Source organism: Canis lupus, chromosome 12, assembly GCF_048164855.1.
Source record: "Canis lupus baileyi chromosome 12, mCanLup2.hap1, whole genome shotgun sequence".
NCBI classification, from domain to species: domain Eukaryota; kingdom Metazoa; phylum Chordata; class Mammalia; order Carnivora; family Canidae; genus Canis; species Canis lupus.
The window spans coordinates 60,740,824-60,763,845 of record NC_132849.1 but is presented as its reverse complement, the minus strand read 5'-3'; the positions used below and the strand labels follow the sequence as shown (position 1 = coordinate 60,763,845).

The 23,022-nt window shown below is 49.4% G+C and overlaps 1 protein-coding gene and 1 pseudogene across 2 annotated transcripts; one reads left to right on the top strand and one right to left on the bottom strand.

Annotated features, from left to right (window-relative positions):
• Positions 1 to 1,866: 1,866 nt before the first annotated feature.
• Positions 1,867 to 15,079, bottom strand: CMPK2 (cytidine/uridine monophosphate kinase 2). 2 transcript variants are annotated; one of them, XM_072771212.1, is made up of 5 exons: positions 14,462 to 15,079; positions 13,146 to 13,260; positions 11,830 to 12,031; positions 5,148 to 5,381; positions 1,867 to 3,569 (listed from the first exon to the last, which is right to left on the bottom strand). In XM_072771212.1, exons 1-5 carry the CDS (start codon positions 15,050 to 15,052, stop codon positions 3,452 to 3,454), a joined length of 1,260 nt encoding a protein of 419 aa, XP_072627313.1. In that variant the 5' UTR covers positions 15,053 to 15,079; the 3' UTR covers positions 1,867 to 3,451. The 2 variants fall into 2 exon arrangements, with proteins under 2 accessions (XP_072627313.1, XP_072627314.1); XM_072771213.1 differs by lacking the exon at positions 1,867 to 3,569 and adding an exon at positions 8,727 to 8,786 and having other exon boundaries at positions 5,244 to 5,381.
• Positions 15,080 to 21,203: 6,124 nt separating this feature from the next.
• Positions 21,204 to 22,370, top strand: LOC140600765 (non-histone chromosomal protein HMG-17 pseudogene; annotated as a pseudogene).
• Positions 22,371 to 23,022: the final 652 nt, after the last annotated feature.

Below are 23,022 nucleotides of genomic sequence, written 5' to 3'. Positions count from 1 at the left end.
GTGGGGACCCCAATGTAGGACTCAATCCCAGGACCCCAGGATCACGCCCTGGGCTGAAGGCAGATGCTCAACCACTGAGCCACCCAGGAGTCCCAAGTTTAAATCTGATAAGACTAAATACTTGTCCTCTACTAACCATTATGGTGCTTGTGACAAAGACCCAATTATTGACAGGCAACACAAAGGGAAAACGTCTTCTCCTAGCTGTCGATTACAGCTATGGGCTGAACGGATTTCGGGAAGCTTTTAAAGTGAAGAAAAAAAATTCATACTTTCACGGGGTGGGGGTGTGGGGAGAAAGGCTGGGCTCCATCTCTCCTCTCCCCATTCATACAAGGAAAATATCTAAGTCTATGAGCGAAGCTGCATTCACTGAAGCCTGAGGGTTCAGATGGACTTGCCGGTGGATGTATTTGCCGACAGGAAGCATAGCTTAGTGTCTGGCTCCTAGGTTCAAAGAAAAACAACAGCTTGCGTATGAAGAAAGCCTAAGGCCAAAGCCACTGTCTTCCAGCACACCTGCAATCCTATTGCCGCTCTACTGCGCACAGAGGTCCCATGCTGGAGCTGCCAGCCTAGCAAAATGTAAAATAATCTTAGCGACATCCTTACTTTTTGCTGAAATGGAAATCCCTGGCTTTCACTGAGAGAAAAGTATTTTTGATGCTTCACACCTTCTCAGGTGCTTTGCATTCTGCTCAGGATTCCTTTAAAAGGATTTAGCCAATGTCTTTAACAAATACATATTATACATAACTGTACATTATGCAGATACATAAATATGCCCCCAATTATTTGAAGTATCTTATGCACACACGATATGGCATTTATATGTGCATCACTGATTATTTCCTTGATACACATTCCAGAAAGATCCCAGGGCCCAAACACTTTTAGGATGCTACACCCATTGGGGCACCTGGCTGTCTTACTCTGAAGAGCGTGCCGCCCTCGATCTCGGGATTGTGGGATCGAGCCTCACGTTGTGTGTAGGGATTGCCTTAAAAAAATAAAATCTCTAATAAAAAAAAAATGCTACACAATTGCTCCAAGAAGAGAGAGATTTCACAGAGAGAAGGGTCAGCAAAAAAAAAAAAAAAAAAGGAGTTTCCAGTCTCGAGAAGCAGGGGCACGTGGCTGAGGAGTCGGAGGCTGCACACACAGCCCCTCCCTAGGCAGACACAGCTTCAGGGAAACACACACATTCATACCTAGTCCACATCGACGTTTGCATAAGTAAAAATAAGAAAGCCTCGATTCTCCATCTTGATGCGGCCCCTTCTTCTCTTGGTTCTGAGATGGCTCACCGTCACCCCGAACCCCAGGCAGTGTGAAGGGTCAGAAGGGGGGGGGGACCGTGCCCACGCCCCTCTGCTCACAGACCACCAGAGGAACCTGCGCGGGGCCAGTTGGAAACCCCAGAAATGTGCTGGCGATCCTTGGCAGCCAAATGTCAAGAAGTCTATCACTGTGGAACAAAGGGAGAATAACTATCTGGGACACCTGAAGGCCTGTCACAAGAACAGAAGCGAGCATGAACTTGCCACGACACGGAGCCAAGCAAATGCTTCCTTGTCATCAGCTCCTGGGTAGGAGGTGCTGTCCAGGCTCACGCTTACAAATCACGTACCCGTCACTGGGTACAAATCCTCGAGTGTACAAAGAGCTGTTTTTTTTTTTTTTTTCTGCTCCATTTCCTGGAACAATGTTTGAAATAAAACAAAAATGCCCTCCTTCCCCTGAAAGCACTTTGACCACAGCTTCCCGTGGGCCCACGAGCTCCCACCTTCCCACCTCACTGACCGAACCGGAACAGCCCCCGCCCCCCCGCCCCAGAACAAGAGGCACTTGTGACAACGCCACGCATCACAAAATCACAGCAACTTTATTCATTTGCAAGGTACAGAAGGAAGGCAGAAGATCTTTGTTCTTCTAGGCTGCCGACGTTGGCTTTTCAAACTGTTCCAAGCACAGAAGACCAAGAACATAATTAGATATCACATCTCTCAGAAACCTAGTGCTATTGGTCAGCTTTAAAAAATATTTGCGACGGAAACCAATTACATATTTATACACATAAATATATCATGTAAAAATTACCTATCATTCTTTGGGAAAACGGTATTGATATAGTTATTAATACTAAACTTTACTATAATTTAAGATTCTATAGGATAAATCTGATAAGGCCTGGAATGTAATTATCTGCTGGCGGGGGGGGGGGGCGTTGGACATCTAACCTGCAAACTTCACCTGAGACCTGGAAGGAATTGCAGATAATCACCTGGTTCAGCAAACTCCTTAGGACAGATAAAGAATCATCATCACTTTTTAGATCAAGTTACATGGACTGGTGATGTTAAGTGACTCACCCAAGGCTGCATAGTTATCAAATTTCCTCTTTCCTCAGCTTTTTTCCCCCCTAGGCACACAGATCTCAACGCCGATTTCATGTGCAAGCATGAGACATTCAAGTGCAAGATAATTTTCTAAGAAATCCCATTCCAGGATCCACTATGCTTATTGAGTAAGATAAATTAAATCTGTGTCATGAAAATACACAACAAGCACTGCATTTAGCTTCTTGGCTTCAATTTTAATTAGTGAAGCAGAGCCCCCACACTGAGGAGAAACATGGTGTAAATATCAATATAACTATATTGCTCGATTGGCTTAGTTTAATGCATCCAGTTCAGTCCAAAACACTCATCATATCCAAAGCCGTGTTTTTCAGAGGAAAGGAAAGAAACATAAGCAAACGGAACAAAATTCAAAGGTTAGTATATTTGTAGTTAGAGCATCTCAGGCTGGCAGTCTCTACATTTGACTCTGAAGTGCTAACCAAGAGGACCGTCTCAGGGGTCGGAGGGCACAAGTCATATGTCTTCTTCGTAAGTGCCGCCTACCCGAAGATGGCTCTGTGGGCGTGTCCCCAGGCAGCCAGGACACACGGACCTTTTCTTCCGGAGCACATGGCTCTAGGATCAGGGCTGAGTCCCCAGGGATGGAGTGTGATCATATTGGGAAGAAGGAAACTGTGTCACATGGAGATCTCATTAGGGACCCAGGTGTAGGCACGGGAGAGGCTGACGGGGCTCCCGGTGACTTGGAACATCTTCCTGGTCACTTCTGTGTACGTCCTGGTACATCCTTTCTGGATGAGACAAAACTTGGAGGGATTTCGTAGGAATCCCCAGGAAAATATTACAGTGGAAGGAAGCAATCGCTGATCCCTGGCTGGAATGCGACAGTCTCAGCCTTGATGGGTCCCTTGGTCAGAAGGGAGGACGGTCATTCAAGTAAAATCGAAATGCCCGGTCTCCAATCTTCTAGTGCACACCATGTGTATGCAACAGCCATCTGGGAAGACCGTGTAACCAGTCGTGGGCCTGAATGTATCCATCAACATCAAATCCAGCAAAATGTATAATTACGTTTGGAGTAATTACAATTAATTACAATTATTTTGGATTATGCTTAAAACCATCTGGAGGACTTCCTCTCTGGAGGGGCTGGCATCCACCAAGAGGCAACCAGGGTTCTCCATCCGCTGATAGGACATTTCTACCCTGAGGACAGGCAAAATGAAAAGAGTTGGCTCAGTTTGTAACACGGAACCTCCGTGCAGATCTGTCTTCCTACCGTAATGTACGCAGCTTGCAGGCTGGGGCCCCCCTGTTTATCCACAGGAGAGATTCGATACATTTTATTTAAGAAATCATAAATTCATAATAAGGCTGAAGAGCTAGCAATTAGTGTTACGTAGGACCTAGCAAGCATCAGCACGCTGCACGGTTCTTCCCGTTTCCTACTGAGGGTAACCCCGGAAAGGCAGTGACATCATCCCCATTTTGCAGAGAAAGCAGCAGAGGCTCATAGAAGTTAACTAGGGGCACCTCGGGGGCTCAGAGGTTGAGCGACTGCCTTGGGCTCAGGTCGTGGTCCCGGGGTCCTGGGATCAAATCCCGCATGGGGCTCCCCACAGGGAGCCTGCTTCTCCCTCCGCCTGTGTCTCTGCCTCTCTCTCTGCATGTCTCTCATGAATAAATAACAATACAATCTTTAAAAAATTTTTTTTTTAATTAACTAATTGGACAACTGGGAAATTTCTCCACGGTCTGGGTTCGGACAAGCCGGACGTCCTCAGCGTAGACACTGGTTTCACGGGTGAGTCTTCTAAAGTGTCACCAGGTTCCCACTTCATCCTCCGGGTGGGCCTTGCTGCCTGTGCCACGGCCCTAGGGAAGCGGGACGGCCTGGGGCTCCGATGGACGGACGCTGTTTACCGCTCACTAGCTGGGGGAGCTCAGCCAACGTCTCCCCACCCCCGCCCCCGCCTCTGTTTTCTCATCTGCAAAACGAGGTCTGCAGTCATGCCTTCCTGGGGAGTGCGTCACGAGGTCTAATTGAATTAATCCAAGCAAATTGTCTGACATGGTTTCTCTGCACACAGCTGAGTTGTTATTTAATTATTTATCGGAGGACCGTGTTAGGAGAGCACTGTTATCATTGTTTATTTATATAAACTGCTCTGCTCTGGCTCTTTGAACGAGCCCTACAGATCCCATTCACACCCAGCCACAAAGCACTGAGGCGGTTCACACCCTCCTGCTGGGGTTTCCTAGATTTCTAACCAAAACAGAAGCACCACCTTCCAAATCGGAACGATCGGGATTGTCGCCCCAGTTTTACTAGGTGGTAGCTGTGCTAATCATCTAGACAAATCTAAACTTAACCCTTGGAGCCTCTGTTTTGTCAACGGGACAATGTGGCTGATGTGGCCCCCGCAAGGATCCAAGAGCATCAGGACCCAAATGCCTGACACAGAGGAAGCATCTGTAAGGAGAAGTCACGTGGAGACCATCAGCACCCAGAGCCACCGCACGATGACCCAGGACCCGAGAGCCAGACACGCGTCCTGTATGTACCCGGGTTCACACTGTTCCCAGCACAGCTGGACTAGAAGGAAGATCTGACGCCCGGTCCCACAGCCCATGGTAACACTATTATCACAACGAGCCTAACGTGGAGGATAGTGTCCCTTGGGTTTGAGAACAATGTCATCTTCTCCACATCCCTAAAGCCAGTGCTGATCCCAGCTCCCCACCATGACCCGGAACCCCTGGCGTTCGCATGGGGACACCTACTTCTGACGGAAGATGCTGTTGGCCTCCAGTTCAGTTTCTTCTCTGGTCCTCTCCATGCCCCGGCCCTGAATCCTACGCATCCTCTCCTCGGGACTCACTGTGAGCAGCAGAACCAGGTCGGGTTTGAGCAGGTCCCTGGGCCACTGGTATATAGAATGATGGGCCGGGGGCAGGTGCTGGAGCCCCCCCGTCACCTCGGTGGCTATGGCGTAGGTGGCTGTGCTGTGCCAGTACCTGAGAAGGACAAGAGGAGTGAGTTCTCCATGCCCAGAGGCCAAAGATAGGGCGTGCCCGAAAATCAGCTGGACAGAAAGTTGAACCCAGGGATGGCTCTGCTCAAGTTTCTTAGCATTGCATATGTTAAATAAATAAAACTAAATCTTTTTTTTTTTTTTTAATTTGCGAGAGAGCAGGGGAAGGAGCAAGCCGAGGGGGAAGCAGACTCCCCAATGAGCAGAGGCCCGATGCAGGACTCCATCCCAGGACCCCAGGATCATGACCTGAGCCGAAGGCAGACAACCCACTGAGCCCCCCAGAAGCCCTTAAATCTTATTTTCAAAGTATTTATAAAATATAAAAAATAAGCCAAAGTCAACAACAACACGAGGAATGGAGTGGGGTCATCACGGTTACTCAGCTGAAACCACATTTGTCGCCAGGTGACACTGTTGGGTCTCTCTGGCCTGGCCTATGCTGCCTTCTGTGAAAGGGAGGGCGACCGGGATGAGAGGTGCACCTGGTAGTCCACATGCATTTAATCTTGTCTCTTGGCAAATAAAACTTTGCAGGCCCATTCACTTCCAGGTTGTTTTAAAGTGCAACTTGTGGATGAAATCCACGTTCTGGGGACCCTGTCCTACCCAGTGCCCGGCCACCTCACTGTGCCTGGCATCTGTAGGGGGAGAGATGCACCCAAATACGACCTCCACTTCTCCATGAAATCCTCCCTGAGCAGAGCAGGGCCCTCTTGACTGGCTTGTTTTAAATGTCTGAGGGGGAAGAACGGAAAATCACAACCAGAAAAGAAAACCTATTTCTTTTTTTTTTTTTTAATTTTTATTTATTTATGATAGTCACAGAGAGAGAAAGAGAGAGAGGCAGAGACACAGGCAGAGGGAGAAGCAGGCTCCATGCACCGGGAGCCCGACGTGGGATTCGATCCCGGGTCTCCAGGATCGCGCCCTGGGCCAAAGGCAGGCGCCAAACCGCTGCGCCACCCAGGGATCCCAGAAAACCTATTTCAAAATGCCCCACGGCTTTCCACTGCGCGCTGGAAACGTCCAGCCTAACGAAGACCCAGCACAGCACGCACGGTGCGTGCCCCGGCATGCTGCGTCAGGCCAGCCTCTCCTCACACCCTCTCCTCAAGCCGGAGTGGGCTGCTCGGTGAGCAGAACTCCTACTCAGCCTGCAGAGCCCTGCTCAGAAAGCCCCCAAGCAGAGCTCACTGTTCCCTCCTCTGGGCTGTCAACACCCTTCACACTCGACTCTACTGAAGTGCTTCTCGTGGTAAGGAAAAGACACTGGTCTGGAGGTAAGACCTCTCTTTACTCCCCTTAGAAGTTTCCTTTCTTAGTCACACCTGCATTTCAAAAGCTGAAAAGCTAAAACCAGCATCTGGCACGCAGTCAGTACACACACAGTACACGTCCTCTGGGTGTGCAGATGCCAGTGTATTCATTGGCATGGCTTATTGTAATCTCGTCCTGTTCGTGTCCTATTCCAATCTTTAGGGACTAAATGCAAAACTTCAAATACGTATCAAAGGACTATCGCCTACAAGTGATATTTGTGAAATGGTTATGAACATCCCAATGTGGAGACGTACCTATGGCCTCCTCCTTGTGAGTATGTTTAATGCACTGCCCTCAGGGTTTTAAAATCCTAAATTCTGGGGGCACCTGGGTGGCTCTGTGAGTTAAGCTCTGACTCTCGGGGGGATGCTGGGTGGCTCAGTGGTTGAGCACCTGCCTCTGGTTCAGGGCCTGATCCTGGGGTCCCAGGATCGAGTCCCACGTCGGGCTCGCTGCAGGGAGCCTGCTTCTCCCTCTGCCTGAATCTCTGCCTCTCTCTCTCTCTCTCTCTCTCTCTCTCTCGGTCTCTCATGAATAAATAAATAAAATCTTAAAAAAAACTAAAGATGAAAAACAAACAAAATCCTAAATTCTCAATCATTTTACATTTGAACTACTTCTCACGCTGAAAAGGACATTTTGGAATCTACCGAATAAATTCACAGTGTCGTCTGAGCTGCACACTGCTTTATCCCCCGCCGCCTACTTGCTCTGCGGACCCAAGTAACTCATTTAAGCCGCTAGAGCCTCAATTTCCTCCTCCCGAAAATGAGAAGGATCCAATCTTTGTTTTCCTCCCATAGTGGCTGCAAAAATAGACAAGTGCTTTAAAAATTGTGTCATGCCGTCATTATAAGATAATACCTATGCTCACTGGACACTAAAGTTGCATTTTCAACTGACAACGATGCAGACAATATCAAAAAGGACCAAAAAAATTAATTTGGGAGGGGATCAAGTCTGCTAGCATCTGCCCTTCAAAGCCCCCCCGTCCGCCTCCAGAAGCGTGCTCTGCAAACCCCCAGGCTCCGCAGCGGCCAGCTCCCAGAGCCCCGCCTGGGAGCGCTCCTCTCTACCAGGGCCCTGATTCCCCACCTACGAACACGTGCCTTCACCTCCTCTGTGAGTGCATCTTGTCTCCCAAGCTGAATACAATCCATCCAGGGTCCAGGGGATCTTCTTCTTGGTTGCCAATTTTCACCACAATTTGCTCTGCATTTTGCACATGTCCCAGGCTCACTGAATTAAATACTCAGCTATGAATACAGAGGCTGATATCATCTTCATTTTAAAAGGCTTCTTTTTGCAGAGAAACCGTCAGCAAGAATAGATTTTTAAAGGTAATGAGGGTGATTAAGTTGCCAGCCTTAACCATAGGCACCATCAAAAACTACTCTGTCTCCCTCGTTTGTTCAGCTAGGTGATGGTGCAGTCTAAAACGGATTTCATTAAAGCCTTTACACATGAACAAAACCCACCCAGACAACAAATAACTGCTCTTTTCTTCTCACTTGATGTGGTGATACAGTATCTCTTTAAGGCACCAAATTGCCGACCACGACCACTCGCAGACCCGAAGGAAAAGCAAGGGAAGAACGAGAGCCCTGTTTTCTGTAGCTGGAGCTCTCTCACGGACGACGCGGCGGCTCGCTTCAAATAATCACACACCCTCTGGCCATCAACTGCAGACTCTCCACTCTGTAGGATTTTCCATTCCCGCCATCCCAGGGAAGCCCCATCGGTTCAAATCAAATGCAATTTGCCGACACGTACACGGCTTCTATAAGAATGCTTTATATCTTAATAGCAATTTGCTTGCTCAAAGCATTTCCACCTCTATCAACCCATTGGCGATTCATCACCAGTTCTAGACGCAGGCCGGGGAGGGGTAAGGAATATCTCCATTTAGCAGCCTGGGACGCTGGGAGCAGAGAGGAGAGGTATCTGTCTACACGCAGAAGCCAAAGCAGCTTCAGGACTCGGGGGGGATGTCTGAAGAAATCACCTGCCTCCGGAAGCCACCCTGTATCAGGACAAGTTTGGTCTTTCTCCTCGAAAGAGGATGCTGTATGAAAAAAAAAAAAAAAAAAAAAAAAGACCTCAAATACAGTAGATCTGGACACGTTAATAATAATAGGGCAAAAACGCCCCATGGGCAAAGAATCCCACAAAGGGATGCAATCTCTTACCTTCTCTAGGATCGTCTATAACTTGCAACCTTAAAAGAACACTCTTGCCACCCCCAGAGTTTACCCTGCCTCCTGGCATCGTGGCGTGGAGGACAGCGCCGGCCCTCTAGCTTATTCTCACTGTTTTCATCTTGCCTGGTACCTTCGCCTCCTCCCGCTTAATACCCTACACATGCTCAGAACTGCCTTCTCCTGGACCACTTCAGAGATACAGAGAAAGGTATTTCAAGAAAGGGGTAGAAGTTTCCGGATACCGCCCACTAGCTGGCAACTGATCAACTTACCCCCCAGGCACAAGTGGAAACCTGGAATAAAGGCTGGCGATGCTAGGATAGGAGTCAAAGAAAACCCTCAAACACTACTGAGGGGGGAAGACAGCAGGAGCGGTGACAACCACTTCAGAAAACTTTTCACCAGACCTGCTAAAGCCGAACACACGAGAAGCCCACATCCCTACAGTTCACTCCTGGGAACCTGTGCACCAGAACTGCACATATGCCTGCAACAAAGTTACATAAAAAACATTCATGGGGCACGTGGGTGGCTCAGTCGGTTAAGTGTCTGACTCTTGATTTCAGCTCAGGTCATGACCTCAGGGTCGCAAGATCCAGCCCGGAGTCGGCTCTGCGCTCCGCATGGAGTCTGCTTGAGAGTTTCTCCCTCCCCGCCACCCTCAGCCCACACTCTCTCTCTATTAAAAATATATACATTAAATATATATATAATATATGAAAATATTAAAAAAATAAATAAAAAATAAAAAAATATATATATATATGTTCATAGAGGCAGGGCGAGTGTCACGCAGCATGAAGTCAGCTGCAAACAGCACCAGCGCAGAGCTGCGCGCACAGACAGGCGCAGCACAGACCCAGCAAATCCCCAGTGACGGAGGGGAGGGCCGTGGCTACCACGGGGTGGGGAGAGCAGGGAAGAACAGGCCGTGGTGCGGAAGGAGAATGAGGTGGCTTTGTGAGGTGTGGCGACGCTCCAATGTGGGTGAAGGCTCTCCTTGGGTGGGTTCACTGCTCAAAATTCCTTGAGGTTTACATTTAGGATTCGTGCTTTTTCCTGAATACTTGTCATACTTCCATACAACTGCTTATCTTTCCAGAATAAGTAAAATTGCAGACAGAACAATACACATTCCCTGAGTTAAGCAATAATTGAATTGCAATCGATGACCTTTTGTACTTTGTTATCAGTTGCGTTTTGCTCTCCTCAGCCCTCTGTTAGATTCGTTCCATATCCTTTCACCCCTCCATACTCTCCAGGTTGTATTATTTTGCAGGTCTTCTACTGGACATCTGTCTGCAACTGGATTTTTTTTTCAGTCAAACTTAGGGCTTTGTAATCCATGCACACCGATGCACTGTACCGCTCCATGCTGCTGAACGGCGCTCCACTTCACAGATATGCTAGTATTTATGCGCCCTTTCTTCTACTGACGGGCCTTCGGTTTTTCAAATTGTTCAATATTATGAACGCAGTTGAAAGAAACTCTTGTGTTTCCTCAGGAGGGAGAAACAGTGTGCATTTTGCTGCACTTTCACAAATCACTCTCCAGCCCTCGTGCCAGGGCCCACCCCCGACCGGCACCTTGTAGGGCTTTTCTCCATCCCCACATCTTCAGCTCCGGGTCTAAGGACCTTCCTTCCCGTTTGGTTCCCACCAGCCTGATGAGAGCAAAATGGGATCTCATCGTGACGGTGATTTCCATATCATCGAGTTGGGTGGCTTTAAGCCGAGGCTGACTTGCTTGCCGTACACTTCAACCATTCTTGTGGTGTCTTATTCTACTTCTTAGGTACGGAATTTTAAAAATCTAAATCAGGGGGCCCCTGGGTGGCTCAGCTGTTGAGCGTCTGCCTCTGGCTCAGGTCGTGACTCCGGGGTCCTGGGATCGAGTCCCACATCGGGCTCCCTGCATGGAGCCTGCTTCTCCCTCTGCCTGTGTCTCTGCCTCTCTCTCTGGGTCTCTCACGAATAAATGGAATCTTTCAAAAAATGTAAATCAGTTTGCGTCACTCCATTATCTGAAACTTTCCAATGACTCCCCCTGCACTTAGATTAAAATCCACCCTATCCTGGCCTATGGGCCCCACTGTTCTATCCCCTGCCTCTCTCCGTTCATTCTTCCAGAAAGCACCCCCTCACCCACCATGTGCTCATCACACTGGCCTCTTCCTCGTCCTTGAATACACTACCTTCTCTCTGCCTGTAGGCTTTCCCCTCACTGACCTATCTCTCCCTAATGCTGTTATTCCACAGCTTTCATTTCCATCTCTGGGGGCATTCGGAGCTCAGATCAACGTTACTTCCATATAGAGACCTTCCCCAGCCGTATCCACCTTGACTTATCCTCTTCAGAGTATTTATCGTTCTCTGATATTATCATAGGTCTTGATAATGCTCCTGCAATAGTATCTTTGCTCAATGAAAGCAGAGCATCATCGTTTAGCTCATTTACCACTGAATCCCCTAAATTGAGAGTCTTTGGCACACAGTAGATGCCCAATAAATGTTTTATAAATAAGCTGATGAACAAATGGACCTGAAAGCATTGATTTCTAAAGCAGAAGCTTCTACTTCTGTCAATACCCTCAATATTCTATTTCCAGCTCAGTCAAGTTTCTTAACCCCTGCAAGACCTAATGCTTCTCATCAGTAAATCAGGGATAACATTTAGTACCCACCTCACCACGTAATCGCTCCAGATATGGTATAATAAAGGTATGCTCTTAGCAAAATGCAAGCCTGTGGTGTAGATGATTAATCAAACATAGACGTTATTCCTATTCCTATCATAATACAGTTTGACTCAGTAGATTAGATACAGGGGTATATGTGCATATATAGGTACACATACACTTACATGTTAGGAAGAAAATGTTAAGTTCACAGCATCTTTATACCTACCTGTCTACAATCACAGGAGATTTGGTAGATTCTTTAGCTATTTCAGAAGCTACGATATAATTGCCCAAAGAGTAAAAAGCTCTTCTAATAATAGTTGGTTCATCGTCAAAGATCTTCCTCCACTGGCTAATGCAAGCGGGCGGCGACTTTAAGAGGGCAGCCTTGAGGGAGTCTGAGACGGACTGGGTCACAGTGGTTTTACCTGCAGGACAGACACAAACATAGCGCTTCGTCATCACAGCCACCATACCACTCCCAAAGGCTCATATTAGCTCAGAGAGACTGAAGATACTCTATCCACCTCTATCTAAATCAAAGCAGTCCATTACCTCCTGTGATTCTTGATTAAAAAAAAAAAATAAGAGTAGATGCAGGCCTTTGGGAACCTGGGTTTCCTCTCTGTGGTATCACAACACTTGGAGGAAAACTGAAATGGCACCCCTGTCTACAAATTAATGCTAAGGGCAGCCCGGGTGGCTCAGATCACTGCCTTCAGCCTGCTTCTCCCTCTGCCTGTGTCTCTGCCTCTCTCTGTGTGTCTCTCATGAATAAATACTTTTAAAAATTAAAAAAAAATAAAAATAAAAAAAATTAATGCTAAACTCTGGTATAGACCTCCAGGCCCTGGGATAACCTCCACCTGGTTCTTCAAAACACCGTGCACCTGCTGTGGAGGGAGCCACAACTCGCGCTGAGCCACCCGTGACGTCAGCCGCAGGCTCCACCTTGTCCTCGTCGGTATCCTGCTGCCCTGGGAGCCTCGCTTCTCTTGCTTTTGTGTTTTGGGCTACGTGTGAGTGGTCCGTTGTGTTTTGACATCTGTGTGGCAGCTCCAAGGCTTTTTCCATCCACTTCCTAGTTCTTCCTAATTTTGCTGCAAAAGGGTCCTCTGCACGGCCTGTGGTTCCCAAATGCCCCAGGCTGGCTCAAGTCCCTGCACTTTGGCCCACACTGTTCCTTCTGCCTTCCTCATCTGACCACCTCTGATCTGTACTGAAAACACAGTCCAGGTGTCATCCCTCCAGAGCCATCTGCGGCCCACACCGAGCATTAAGTGCCTTCTAGTGGTTGCCAGAGCACCTGAGGCACAGCCTCTCCACCTCTCCCTGCACACACCCCCCCCCAGGTCCTACTCATCTTTACATGCCAGGCCTGCCTAGCTGCGTGCCTGGCGCACGCCCGAGGCCTACACGACGCTCGTGGATTGAACTCTGTGTCAAGTTTTGCTTCTTAAGACCACTCTGTACACTCCCCCTGTACACTCCCCCACGAGGGATCAACCAACTGCATTGCCTGTAACTAAAAGGTAATATTACCAGTGGCATCCAGTCCTTCGATGACAATGACCGGGAACTTCCCCTTCTGGACCTGCTCCGGGCACTGGTCAACCAGGTCGAGCACTGCTTGAGCTTCAGGAATGAAGGGGACACACTGCAAAACAATGTGTGGGCATCAGCAGTGAAGCAACGGGGCTTTTGCAACGTCTAACTGCAAAGGACAAGATTGCGCGACGCTCAGAAGGCTCGAGGTGTGTTTGATGCCATGTGGAACTCATAGCACTTTGAACCTGGGGAGAACTGAATTCCTTCTTTTTTTGTTGTTGTTGGTTTTTGTTTGTTTGTTTGTTTGTTTGTTTTGTTTACTGAAGAGCTGTGGCTCCCAGAGGCGGTAGCTGCTGAGATCACTCAGCGGGGCAGCCCTCCCCGACCCGCCGCCCCAGGGCAGGAAGGGCAGGCAAGACCCAGGTCCAGGTCCCCGGAGCAGGCGGCACCGTCCCCTCCTAACCGCTAGGGGGCGCAGAGGAGAGCGGCGCGCGGCGGCCCAGGTGTGCGCGGCCTCCAGCGCTCTCACCTCCGCGGTCCCTCCGCCGCCGCCCACCCCTGCCTCTCTGCTGCAGCGAGGCCCACGCGTGACTCCATGCGTGCATGCATCCGAGGGCCAGCATGGCCAGCCCCATGGCAACTCGCTCAGCATTAACCCCCATCCGCGGACCAGGGAAACTGAGGCAAGGCGGGATCTGAGAACCTGAAAGTGACACCTGGCGTTGGGATTTAAACCCAGGCGGTCGGTCCCGCCCTCCCCAAAGCCTGCGAAATACAGTAGGTTGCACCGCGCGGCCTCGGGAGGCCGACCTGGGCGTCCCCGCCCACCCCGGGCTGCGCTGGGAGAGCATCTTCGCTCTCCTCCCCTGGGCACCTGCCCTGTGCCATTGTCGGCCTGTCCTACACGCGGCAGGGGCAGGTGTCACAGACGGAAGGGAAAACCGTGGGTTGGATGCGCGCAGCCCCCGGTGGGGGACGAGTTTCTTAAACCCCCAATTCATGCCCTTTTCTCCCCCGAACCACGCCCGGGCATCCCAGAGCAGTGTGGCTGCTTCCCAGGCACACGCTCCTCCCAGGTACCCCCCCCCCCCGCCCCTCGCCAGGTGCCTTCGGAGCGGCCGCCGCGAGCCCGACGCGGGCACCTGAGCTCCCGCCTCCTCCTCGGAGGAAGGGCTCCCGGCGGGCAGGGGTGCAGGGGTGCAGGGGAGCGGAGTCGGGCGCTGCGGGGTCATCAGGTCCCCGGGCCACGGCGTCCCCCCCGGGCCTGCGGGGCGCCCACCCCCGGGCGCAGACACGGCGCAGGCTCTTACCGCCTCCAAGACGGCGCGGGCGGCCCGGCGGTGCGGGAAGACGGCGGAGCTGGGCAGGTCGGGCAGCACCGGGTGCAGGGCGGGCTCGGGCACCGACACGACGCGCTCGCAGGGGCCCACCTGCCGCCAGCCCTCGCCGCCGCGCGGCTCCCACAGGCGCTGCCACACCTGCCGGCGCGCGTCGCCCACGAACTCGCCGAGCCGCGGGCCCCCCGGGGCCTCGCCCAGCAGGGCGCAGAGCGCGCGCCGCGTGTCGGGGCCGTGGCCGGGGTCGAGCAGCAGGAAGCCGCGCTGCACGCCGTCCGCGCCGCCGCCGGGGCCGTAGCACAGCAGCGGGCGCAGCTGGCAGCCCCGCAGGGGGCCCCGGCGCAGCCCGAGCAGCAGCCGCTGGAGCAGCCGCGCCGCGCGCACCCGGGCCGCGCAGCCCCCGCCCGGCGCCAGCCCCGCGCACAGCAGGTAGCCGCGGCCGCCGGGGCCCAGGAGCGCGGCCGCGCGGGGCTCGGGGCGCAAGCCCGGGTCCGGGCCGCCCACCGCGAAGTGGGCCAGCGCGCAGCCCGGCAGCTCCAGCGCCAAGCGGCGCGGCGGCTCCATGGCCCGAGCCGAGGCGCCGCAGCGGGACGGGCGGGCGGGCGGAGCGGGCGGAGCGCCGAGGCCTTATGCGCCCTGGCCCGCCGCCGCCCCCGCCCGGGAAACGAAAGCTAAGCGACCCGCGGGCGGGGCGGGGCGGGCGGACCCGGGCGCTTCCGCGGCCTCTGTGCGCTTCGGGGGCCGCGCACCCAGCGACGGGGGGACGGGGGGGGGGGCGGCCGCAGGAGGCGCGCGCGGTCCCCGCTGCACCCCCACCCCCCCGGGGTGCTTGGGCCCCGCGCTGGAGCAGATGGATGGCCCCAGGCCCTGCACGGACCGAGCCCCCCTCTGGCTTCCTCCCCACCCACCCCGGGGTGCTCTGGGCCCTGCGCTGGGTGCGGGGAGGGGGCAGATGGATGGCCCCAGGCCTTGCACAAAGCAAGCCCTCCTCTGGCACCCCCCCACCCCCGGTGCTCTGGGCCCAGCGCTGGGTGCGGGGAGGGGGCAGATGGCCCTGTTGGGTACGGCCCGGGTGTGCACGCGTGTGTGCACGTGCATCTCTCTCTCTCTCTCTCTCTCTCTCTCTCTCTCTCAGAAACAGCGCGCGCCCCAGCTCTGCCCGCCTCTTGTCTCTCTGCCCAACCCCAGCTCTTCAGTGCAGTGCGGAGGCCTGACCCGGGCCTGACTGGCGTCCAGAGGCCCCCTCCAGGACCTCAGGCCTCCTCTGCCTGACCTGCTGTCTCTCTCGGCCTCAGTGGGACCCAAGCCCCAGTGGCTGCCTGGACTGCCTGAACAGGGAGCGCCACTCCCTCTTCTTCCAACTACTCCCCTCCCGTTTGCTGACTCGCAAACCAGGCAAACCAGGCCCGATCTGCAGGGGAGCCAAACTGAAGTCCTGCCTTGGGGTCAGGTTTGTGGGTGGTAGCCTGCTGGCCCAGCCCAAAGCCCACAGCAGCTGCAGCAGCCCTACTCTGGCACAGCGGCTTTTACACAATCGTGCGGATGTCTGGTTTTTCACTCACGAGACAGTATCTTGGGAAAATGATTGTCAAACAGACTTAAAAGTCCTGTGGGGGAAAACTCATTTAGGATAGAGATAAAGACGAAAACCATTAGGTGAAGTGAGGGCAAATAAGCTATGATTTAAGCAATTTGGATTTAGCACGGGTGTACACTTAATTCTGGAAGGAATACAACTTTTGGACTAACATGAACTCTTGTAGATGCGTGGTTGAAGTATGGGCTGATAGACCAGGAGCGATTCAGAGATGAAGATGGTTTTAGCTCTTTGAGAACAGGATCATTCTTACTCTCTGCGAGCAATCTGACTTTGGGGTATTGGGCATGCAGAGATGTCTTCACATCTGGATGTCATACAATAAATGATGAATTTGGAAAATAAGAATTGACAAGATAGATCCAGGAAGGAGAGCCGATTCCATAATCTAACCCCTAGGAAAGAAGTGAATGAAGGGCCCCTAAGTAGACACATTTGGTAAGTAACTGCTTTATTAGGGAACAGGTAACCCTCTACAACGTAAGCCTTCTATTTATCTTTTATAAAGTTCCTTTGGATGCATTTGTGGGCTTCCAGTTTGAAAGATACTCTATTTAATTGCAGAGTTGATTTTCTCACTAAGTAATAGAGCTTACGTGCCTTCCTGTGAGGAGAGATTCAACACAGCAGGTGCGGTGCTCACTCCAGGGGAGCCTGGAGCCATGGTTGATCCTGGCCAAACCCTAGAAACATGCTCCTCAAAAGGTTCATTATATTAATCATTGATTCTTCTGTGTCTACACCCGGAGCGATGCCACATAGGCTTGTCAGCACTGTTTTGCACAAACGTCGAGATTGGTGATGGGCACGTCATTCACAGTTGGGTTCTGAGATTAGGTGACCATGGCCGGCCACAGCAGGATGCACCTACATATCTAGCCCTCCATGTAACTCCAGGCCCTGGGATTCGAGCAGGCTTCCCTGACCAGCTGGTTCACATGTGTCCTTGTAGCGTGCTGCTAGAGGGAAAACTCCTCCAGAGCAACCCAAGATAGCCAAGGGCTCAGAAGCCTGTGTGGACCTCTCCAGACTATGTTTGACTCTTTCCCTTCTTTCTGTTTTCACTTTGTATCCCTTCCCTGGAATAAGCCTAACAGTGAATGTAACCTGTTACTGAGTCATACAAGTCCTTTCAGCCAATAAACACACACACACAGGACAATTAAGTAAAACTTGCAAGACATAGTATTCTTATTTTGAAGTAGTTTAAGAATCCATTTCATTTCTCTAAATATACACACTTATACACAAAATACAGCTCTACAAGTCAGTAAAACTATATTTATTAAATCAACTAAATTTCAACTAGTAAATGAATGGACAAGAAAGCCAAAGGCTTAAAGATGTTTGCAATGTATGTAAGCAAGAAAGTGCACAATAAACAATGAAGTTCTAAAAAACTGTAATAAAAATGGAGAAAGTCCAATATGAAAATGGGCAAGGGATATGAACAGGCATTTTGCAAAAGAGAAGGTCCAAATGGCTAATACACATATAAGAAGGTGCTTCACATCACCAGTCGTCAGAGAACTGGAAATTAAAAGCACAAAGAGATACCACTACCTGCCCATTGGGTGGCCAAAGTAAACCAGACAAAACAAAAATCTTACTGTGAAAATACCAAACGGGATGATGGGAACAGCCAGAACTCTTACAGTAATTCTGGTGAGGGCGTAAACAGGCTCAAATACCCTGGAAAACTCTTTGGAGGTTTGCACTCAAGAGGAACACATATACACCATATGAACCAGTGGTTCCATTCCTGGGTATATACCCCAAGTAAATGCATACGTGTATGTTGTCCAAAAGACACGTAAAAGAAAATTCATGGTATAGCATGGAATAGCAAGGTATTCCAAATGCCCAACATAATAAAATAATTCAGTGTCTTGTAATATATTCAAACAATGGAATCAGTAGGTACCAGCTATGAAAATGAACAATCTACTGGTACACACAGCAAAGTGGCTAAGTCTGCAAACTCAACACTGAGTGAGAGAAGCCTAACAGAGAGAGGTCATGCTGTCATAACCTAGAGTATGGTTTTTATTTTTTTTTATTTGTTTATTTTTATTTATTTTTTTTTTTTTTGAGTATGGTTTTTAGAAAACAGGGCGGGGGGAGGGACGCCTGGGTGGCTCAGCAGTTAAGAGTCTGCCTTCAGCTCAGGTTCCCCAAAGGGAGCCTGCTTCACCCTCTGCCTGTGTCTCTGCCTCTCTCTCTCTGTCTCTCATGGATAAATAAATAAAATCTTTATTTGAAAAAAAAAAAAAAGACAGGGTTATCATTGGAGCAGAAGTAGGGTTCAGGCCTCGGCCACAATCTGCTAATGGGATGCAGCCCCTGTTGGGACCTTCCTACAGGAAATGGTCCACATCTGGGAGCATGGGGTACCCTAAGGATGTGCAGGTGCTTTGAGGAAAGTCTCTGGCTAAAGAAAAATGATGATGACATGTGCTGTTTTCCAGTTGCATTTAGATGCATTTAGAGACGGTGTCCTGTGTAGAAAGCCTAAAGGGGGCTGCCGCCTGCCCCCTCCAGCCAATGCCCGCCTTGAGCGGATGGAAGAAGAAATCCCTCCCTGGCCTGTGCACGCCATGACTTTGAACCAGAGAGTCCATCACTCCTGAGCCTTAGTTACTGTTAATGGAAGAAGACAAGTTGGAAGGACTAGGGCATATGTTCAAGGACTTGTGTGAGATCTTTCCTGTAAAAGACTCTGACTTCTTTATTTAGATGTTATTCATATGTATTAATATTTTATCAGAAAAAAAAAAACAGGAGGCTCTCCACAAGCAGTTGTTGAAGCAAAGGAGAAGGAAGGAAAGAAAGAATGCCTCAATCAATGAATGAGTGAGTGAATGAACGCGTGAATGAATAAAAGAGACTGACCCGGTTAGAACCAACTTGGGGAAAAAAACGTGCTGTTGATTATCAATCATTGAGCAGCGATGCAGCTGTTTAAATCCCAGTTCAGAAGGGAGAAGAAATGTGTGGGAAATATCAGAAAGGGAGACAGAACGTAAAGACTGCTAACTCTGGGAAACGAACTAGGGGTGGTAGAAGGGGAGGAGGGCGGGGGGTGGGAGTGAATGGGTGACGGGCACTGGGGGTTATTCTGTATGTTAGTAAATTGTACACCAATAAAAAATAAATTTAAAAAAAGAAGTTGTAATACAGATATAGATAGGAATATTATTTAGCCATTAAAGATGTAATCTTGCCATTTAAATCAACATGAATGAAGCTAGAGAGTATAATGCTAGGTGAAATAAGTCAGAGAAAGACAAATACCATATGATTTCACTCAGATGTGGATATTAAGAAACAAAAGAGCAAAGGGGAATAAAAGAGAGAGACAAATCAAGAAACAGATTCTTAATTATAAAGAACAAACTGCAAACTGTGGAAGGAGCCTCGGTGTCCATGGAAAGATGAAAGGATAAAGAAGATGTGGTTTATGTATACAGTGGAATATACCTCAGCCATTAGAAACGACAAATACCCACCATTTGCTTCGACGTGGATGGAACTGGAGGGTATTATGCTGAGTGAAGTAAGCCAATCGGAGAAGGACAAACATTTTATGGTCTCATTCATTTGGGGAATATAAAAAATAGTGAAAAGGAATAAAGGGGAAAGGAGAAAAAATGAGTGGGAAATATCAGAAAGGGAGACAGAACATGAGAGACTCCTAACTCTGGGAAACGAACTAAGGGTGATGGAAGGGGAGGTGGGCAGGGGATGGGAGTGACTAGGTGATGGGCGCTGAAGGGGGCACTTGATGGGATGAGCACTGGGGGTTATTCTATATGTTGGCAAATTGAACACCAATAAAAAAATAAATTTATAAAAAAAAAATAAATAAATCCCAGTTCAAATACTCACTCCCCAACTGTAAAATAAGTTAGCGAATGCAAAGTGCAGGGCAGGGCCTGGTGTGCAATGCTGTGTGGTGTGCTAGAAATTGCTCATTTATTACGCAAGCAGTACTCTGGGCGTATGTCATTTAATCCTTAAAATGCCCCGTGTGAGTGTGATATTAATACCCATGATCCCCAGATGGGTTAACAAGGTGGGTAAAGTAAAAATTTACCCAAAATTAGACACTCTTTGCTGAAGTAGGATTCACACCTTAAAAATGTTTGGCTTGATGAGCCTCCATGGCTACCTCCGTGCCACACCTGATAGCCGATGTGAACCATAAAAGGACTTGGTTTTCGTTTCTCCATACACATGTGACCCAGCAAAAAAGGAAAAAGAAATCTGTCTTGGTTGAGTCAGACCGTGGTGATGTTTCAAAATGCTTTTGGCTACGACAGTTTCCGGCACTTGGATTACAGCCATCAGGGAATAATTGGAAATCATTACACAGAGGCTTGCTGTTTTGCTGAATTTACTTTCAGTTTCCTTTCTAAGTGAAGTGAAAGTCATCTTTGTTTCTGTTCAGGATGTCACACGACTAGAAGAACAATAGCTAACCCTCAGGAAACCCAATCGTCCAGACGCTGTCCCGGTTAATGTGATGCACATACGTTAGAATTTTCAGTCTTCCCAAAGCAAGTCCCGTGAGATACCTGGACCGACAGATGAGGCAGTGAAGACCCAGAGGAAGCAAGGAAAGTTACCAAAGTCACACAGTTATACGCGATGAGCCGGGTTCAGGGTTCCAGAAGCTTCCCCTTTAGGACTGGTCCAACTTTCCACAGGTCTCAGGAAAACCTAACACCACCTGCCCAAACACGCCTCTGACTAAAGACAGCTAAGGGGTGGGGGTGGGGGGGGAAGCTTTGGCACAAAAGCTGACAGCGCTTTCTAAGAAACTGTAAAAATAAGAAAGAAGCCACTGTCGCTCTTGAGAACCAAGAACCATCTTAGAAAAGCATCTGATTTTCCTGTGGTCTATTTTTTTTTAATTTTATTTATATATTCATGAGAGACACAGAGAGAGAAGCAGAGACACAGGCAGGGGGAGAAGCAGGCTCCACGCAGGGAGTCCGATGTAGGACTCGATCCCGGGACCCCGGGGTCACACCCTGGGCTGAAGGCAGTTGCTTAGCCACTGAGCCACCCAAGAGCCCCTTCCTGTGGTCTTTTAAAAATAAAATAGAGGTGAAGAAGAAGAGGTGAGAACGACCCCCAGACCGGCCAAAGCCTGCGTGCCGCCCCATCCCCGCATCCAGCGCTTACGTCCCGCCGCCGTCGCCACCATGCCCAAGAGAAAGGCTGAAGGGGATGCTAAGGAGATAAAGCCAAGGTGAAGGATGAGCCACAGAGAAGATCTGCAACGTTATCTGCTAAACCTGCTCCTCTAAAGCCAGACCCCAAATCTAAAAAGGCCCCTGCAAAGAAGGGAGAGAAGGTACCCAAAGGGAAAAACGGGAAAGCTGAGGCTGGCAAGGATGGAAACAACCCTGCAGAAAATGGAGATGCCCAAACGGACTAGGCACAGAAAGCTGAAGGTGCTAGAGATGCCAAGTGAAGTGTGTGCATTTTTGAAAACGGTGTACTTCTGGTGACTGTAACAGTTTGAAATACTATTTTTTATCAAGTTTTATAAAAATGCAGGATTTTGTTTTACTTTTTTTTTTAAGCTATGTTGTTAGCACATGGAACACTTCATTGTTGTTTTGGGGGGAGGGCATATGTCACTAATAGAATATCTCTGAAGCTAGATTGATAACAAGAGAGAAAAACACCTTCCCCTCCTAGTTTTGAGAAACTTCCTCTTGGCTCCCAGGAGGAGGGATTCCTTGATGTTGACACACATGAGCCACGTTGGTGGTGTGGAAAAACTAAAATTCATTTTTTTTATGTCCTCTTCTCCTTCTCTGCCTTCAACATAGACTTGACTCCTTTAAACCCAGAGACCTGTTGGAACCTGACCCCATGAAATGGTTCCCAGTATGTCAGGCAATTTGGACTTTACAGTGTCACCACTGAGATGGCGTCCCTTACAAGAGTTCCTTTTTTTAGGCTTGTGGATCTTCAGATTGATAATTCTGCCATTTTCATTTCATTTCCTGAAAGACAGGGTCGGCTTGTGAAAAGTTGTTAAACAACATGCTAAATGTGAACGGCCAACCCTCCACTCTAAACTTGCCCTGTTCAGAGAATCACATGAAGACTTCATTGGGTTTTATAGTGGCTCCCTGATTTTTGGTAGTCCATTGAAGAAGGGAGTTTGAAAGTTGTGGTATACTGTTAACGATCGTCCGCCCATGTCCTGCCTGAAATACCATGATTGTTTATGAAAAGTATCTTTAATAAAGCTGGATACAGTCTGGCTTGGGAAAAAAATAAAAATAAAAATAATAAAAATAAAATAGAAATGACTCTCCTGGCTGACTCAGTTGGAGGAGCATGCAACTCTTGGTCTCAAGGTCCTGAGTTCGAGCCTCATGCTGGGGATGGAGACTCTTTAAAAGTAAATAAATAAACTATGCATAAATAGATATGTGGGAAAATATAAATGTCTAAATTTCAATTCTATAAAAATGCGTAAGAGGGGCGCCTGGGTGGCTCAGCTGTTGAACGTCTGCTTTCGGCTCAGGGCGTGATCCCGGGGTCCTGGGATCAAGTCCCACATCGGGCTTCTCCCTCTGTCTGTGTCTCTGCCTCTCTCTGTGTGTCTCTAATGAATAAACAAAATCTTAAAAAAACAAACACCACAAAGATGCCTAAGGAAAGACAGAGTAAGGATAACTGTCACTTTGAGCCTGTGCGTTCTGACTGTGGTCTGGAGTGGGTCCTGTCCTCCGCCTGCACAGGTCAATCATATCTTTCATTCTTTGGCTTTCCTAACAAACTCTCAGGGTGGCCCCGATGGCAGGCCAGGCGCCCGGTCAGAGGCTCCACAGGCTGTGTCATGCGTGAGTAATGCAACCAAGGAGGCCACTATCTCTCCCTGCTGCAGCTCTCTGCTAGGTGGAGATAG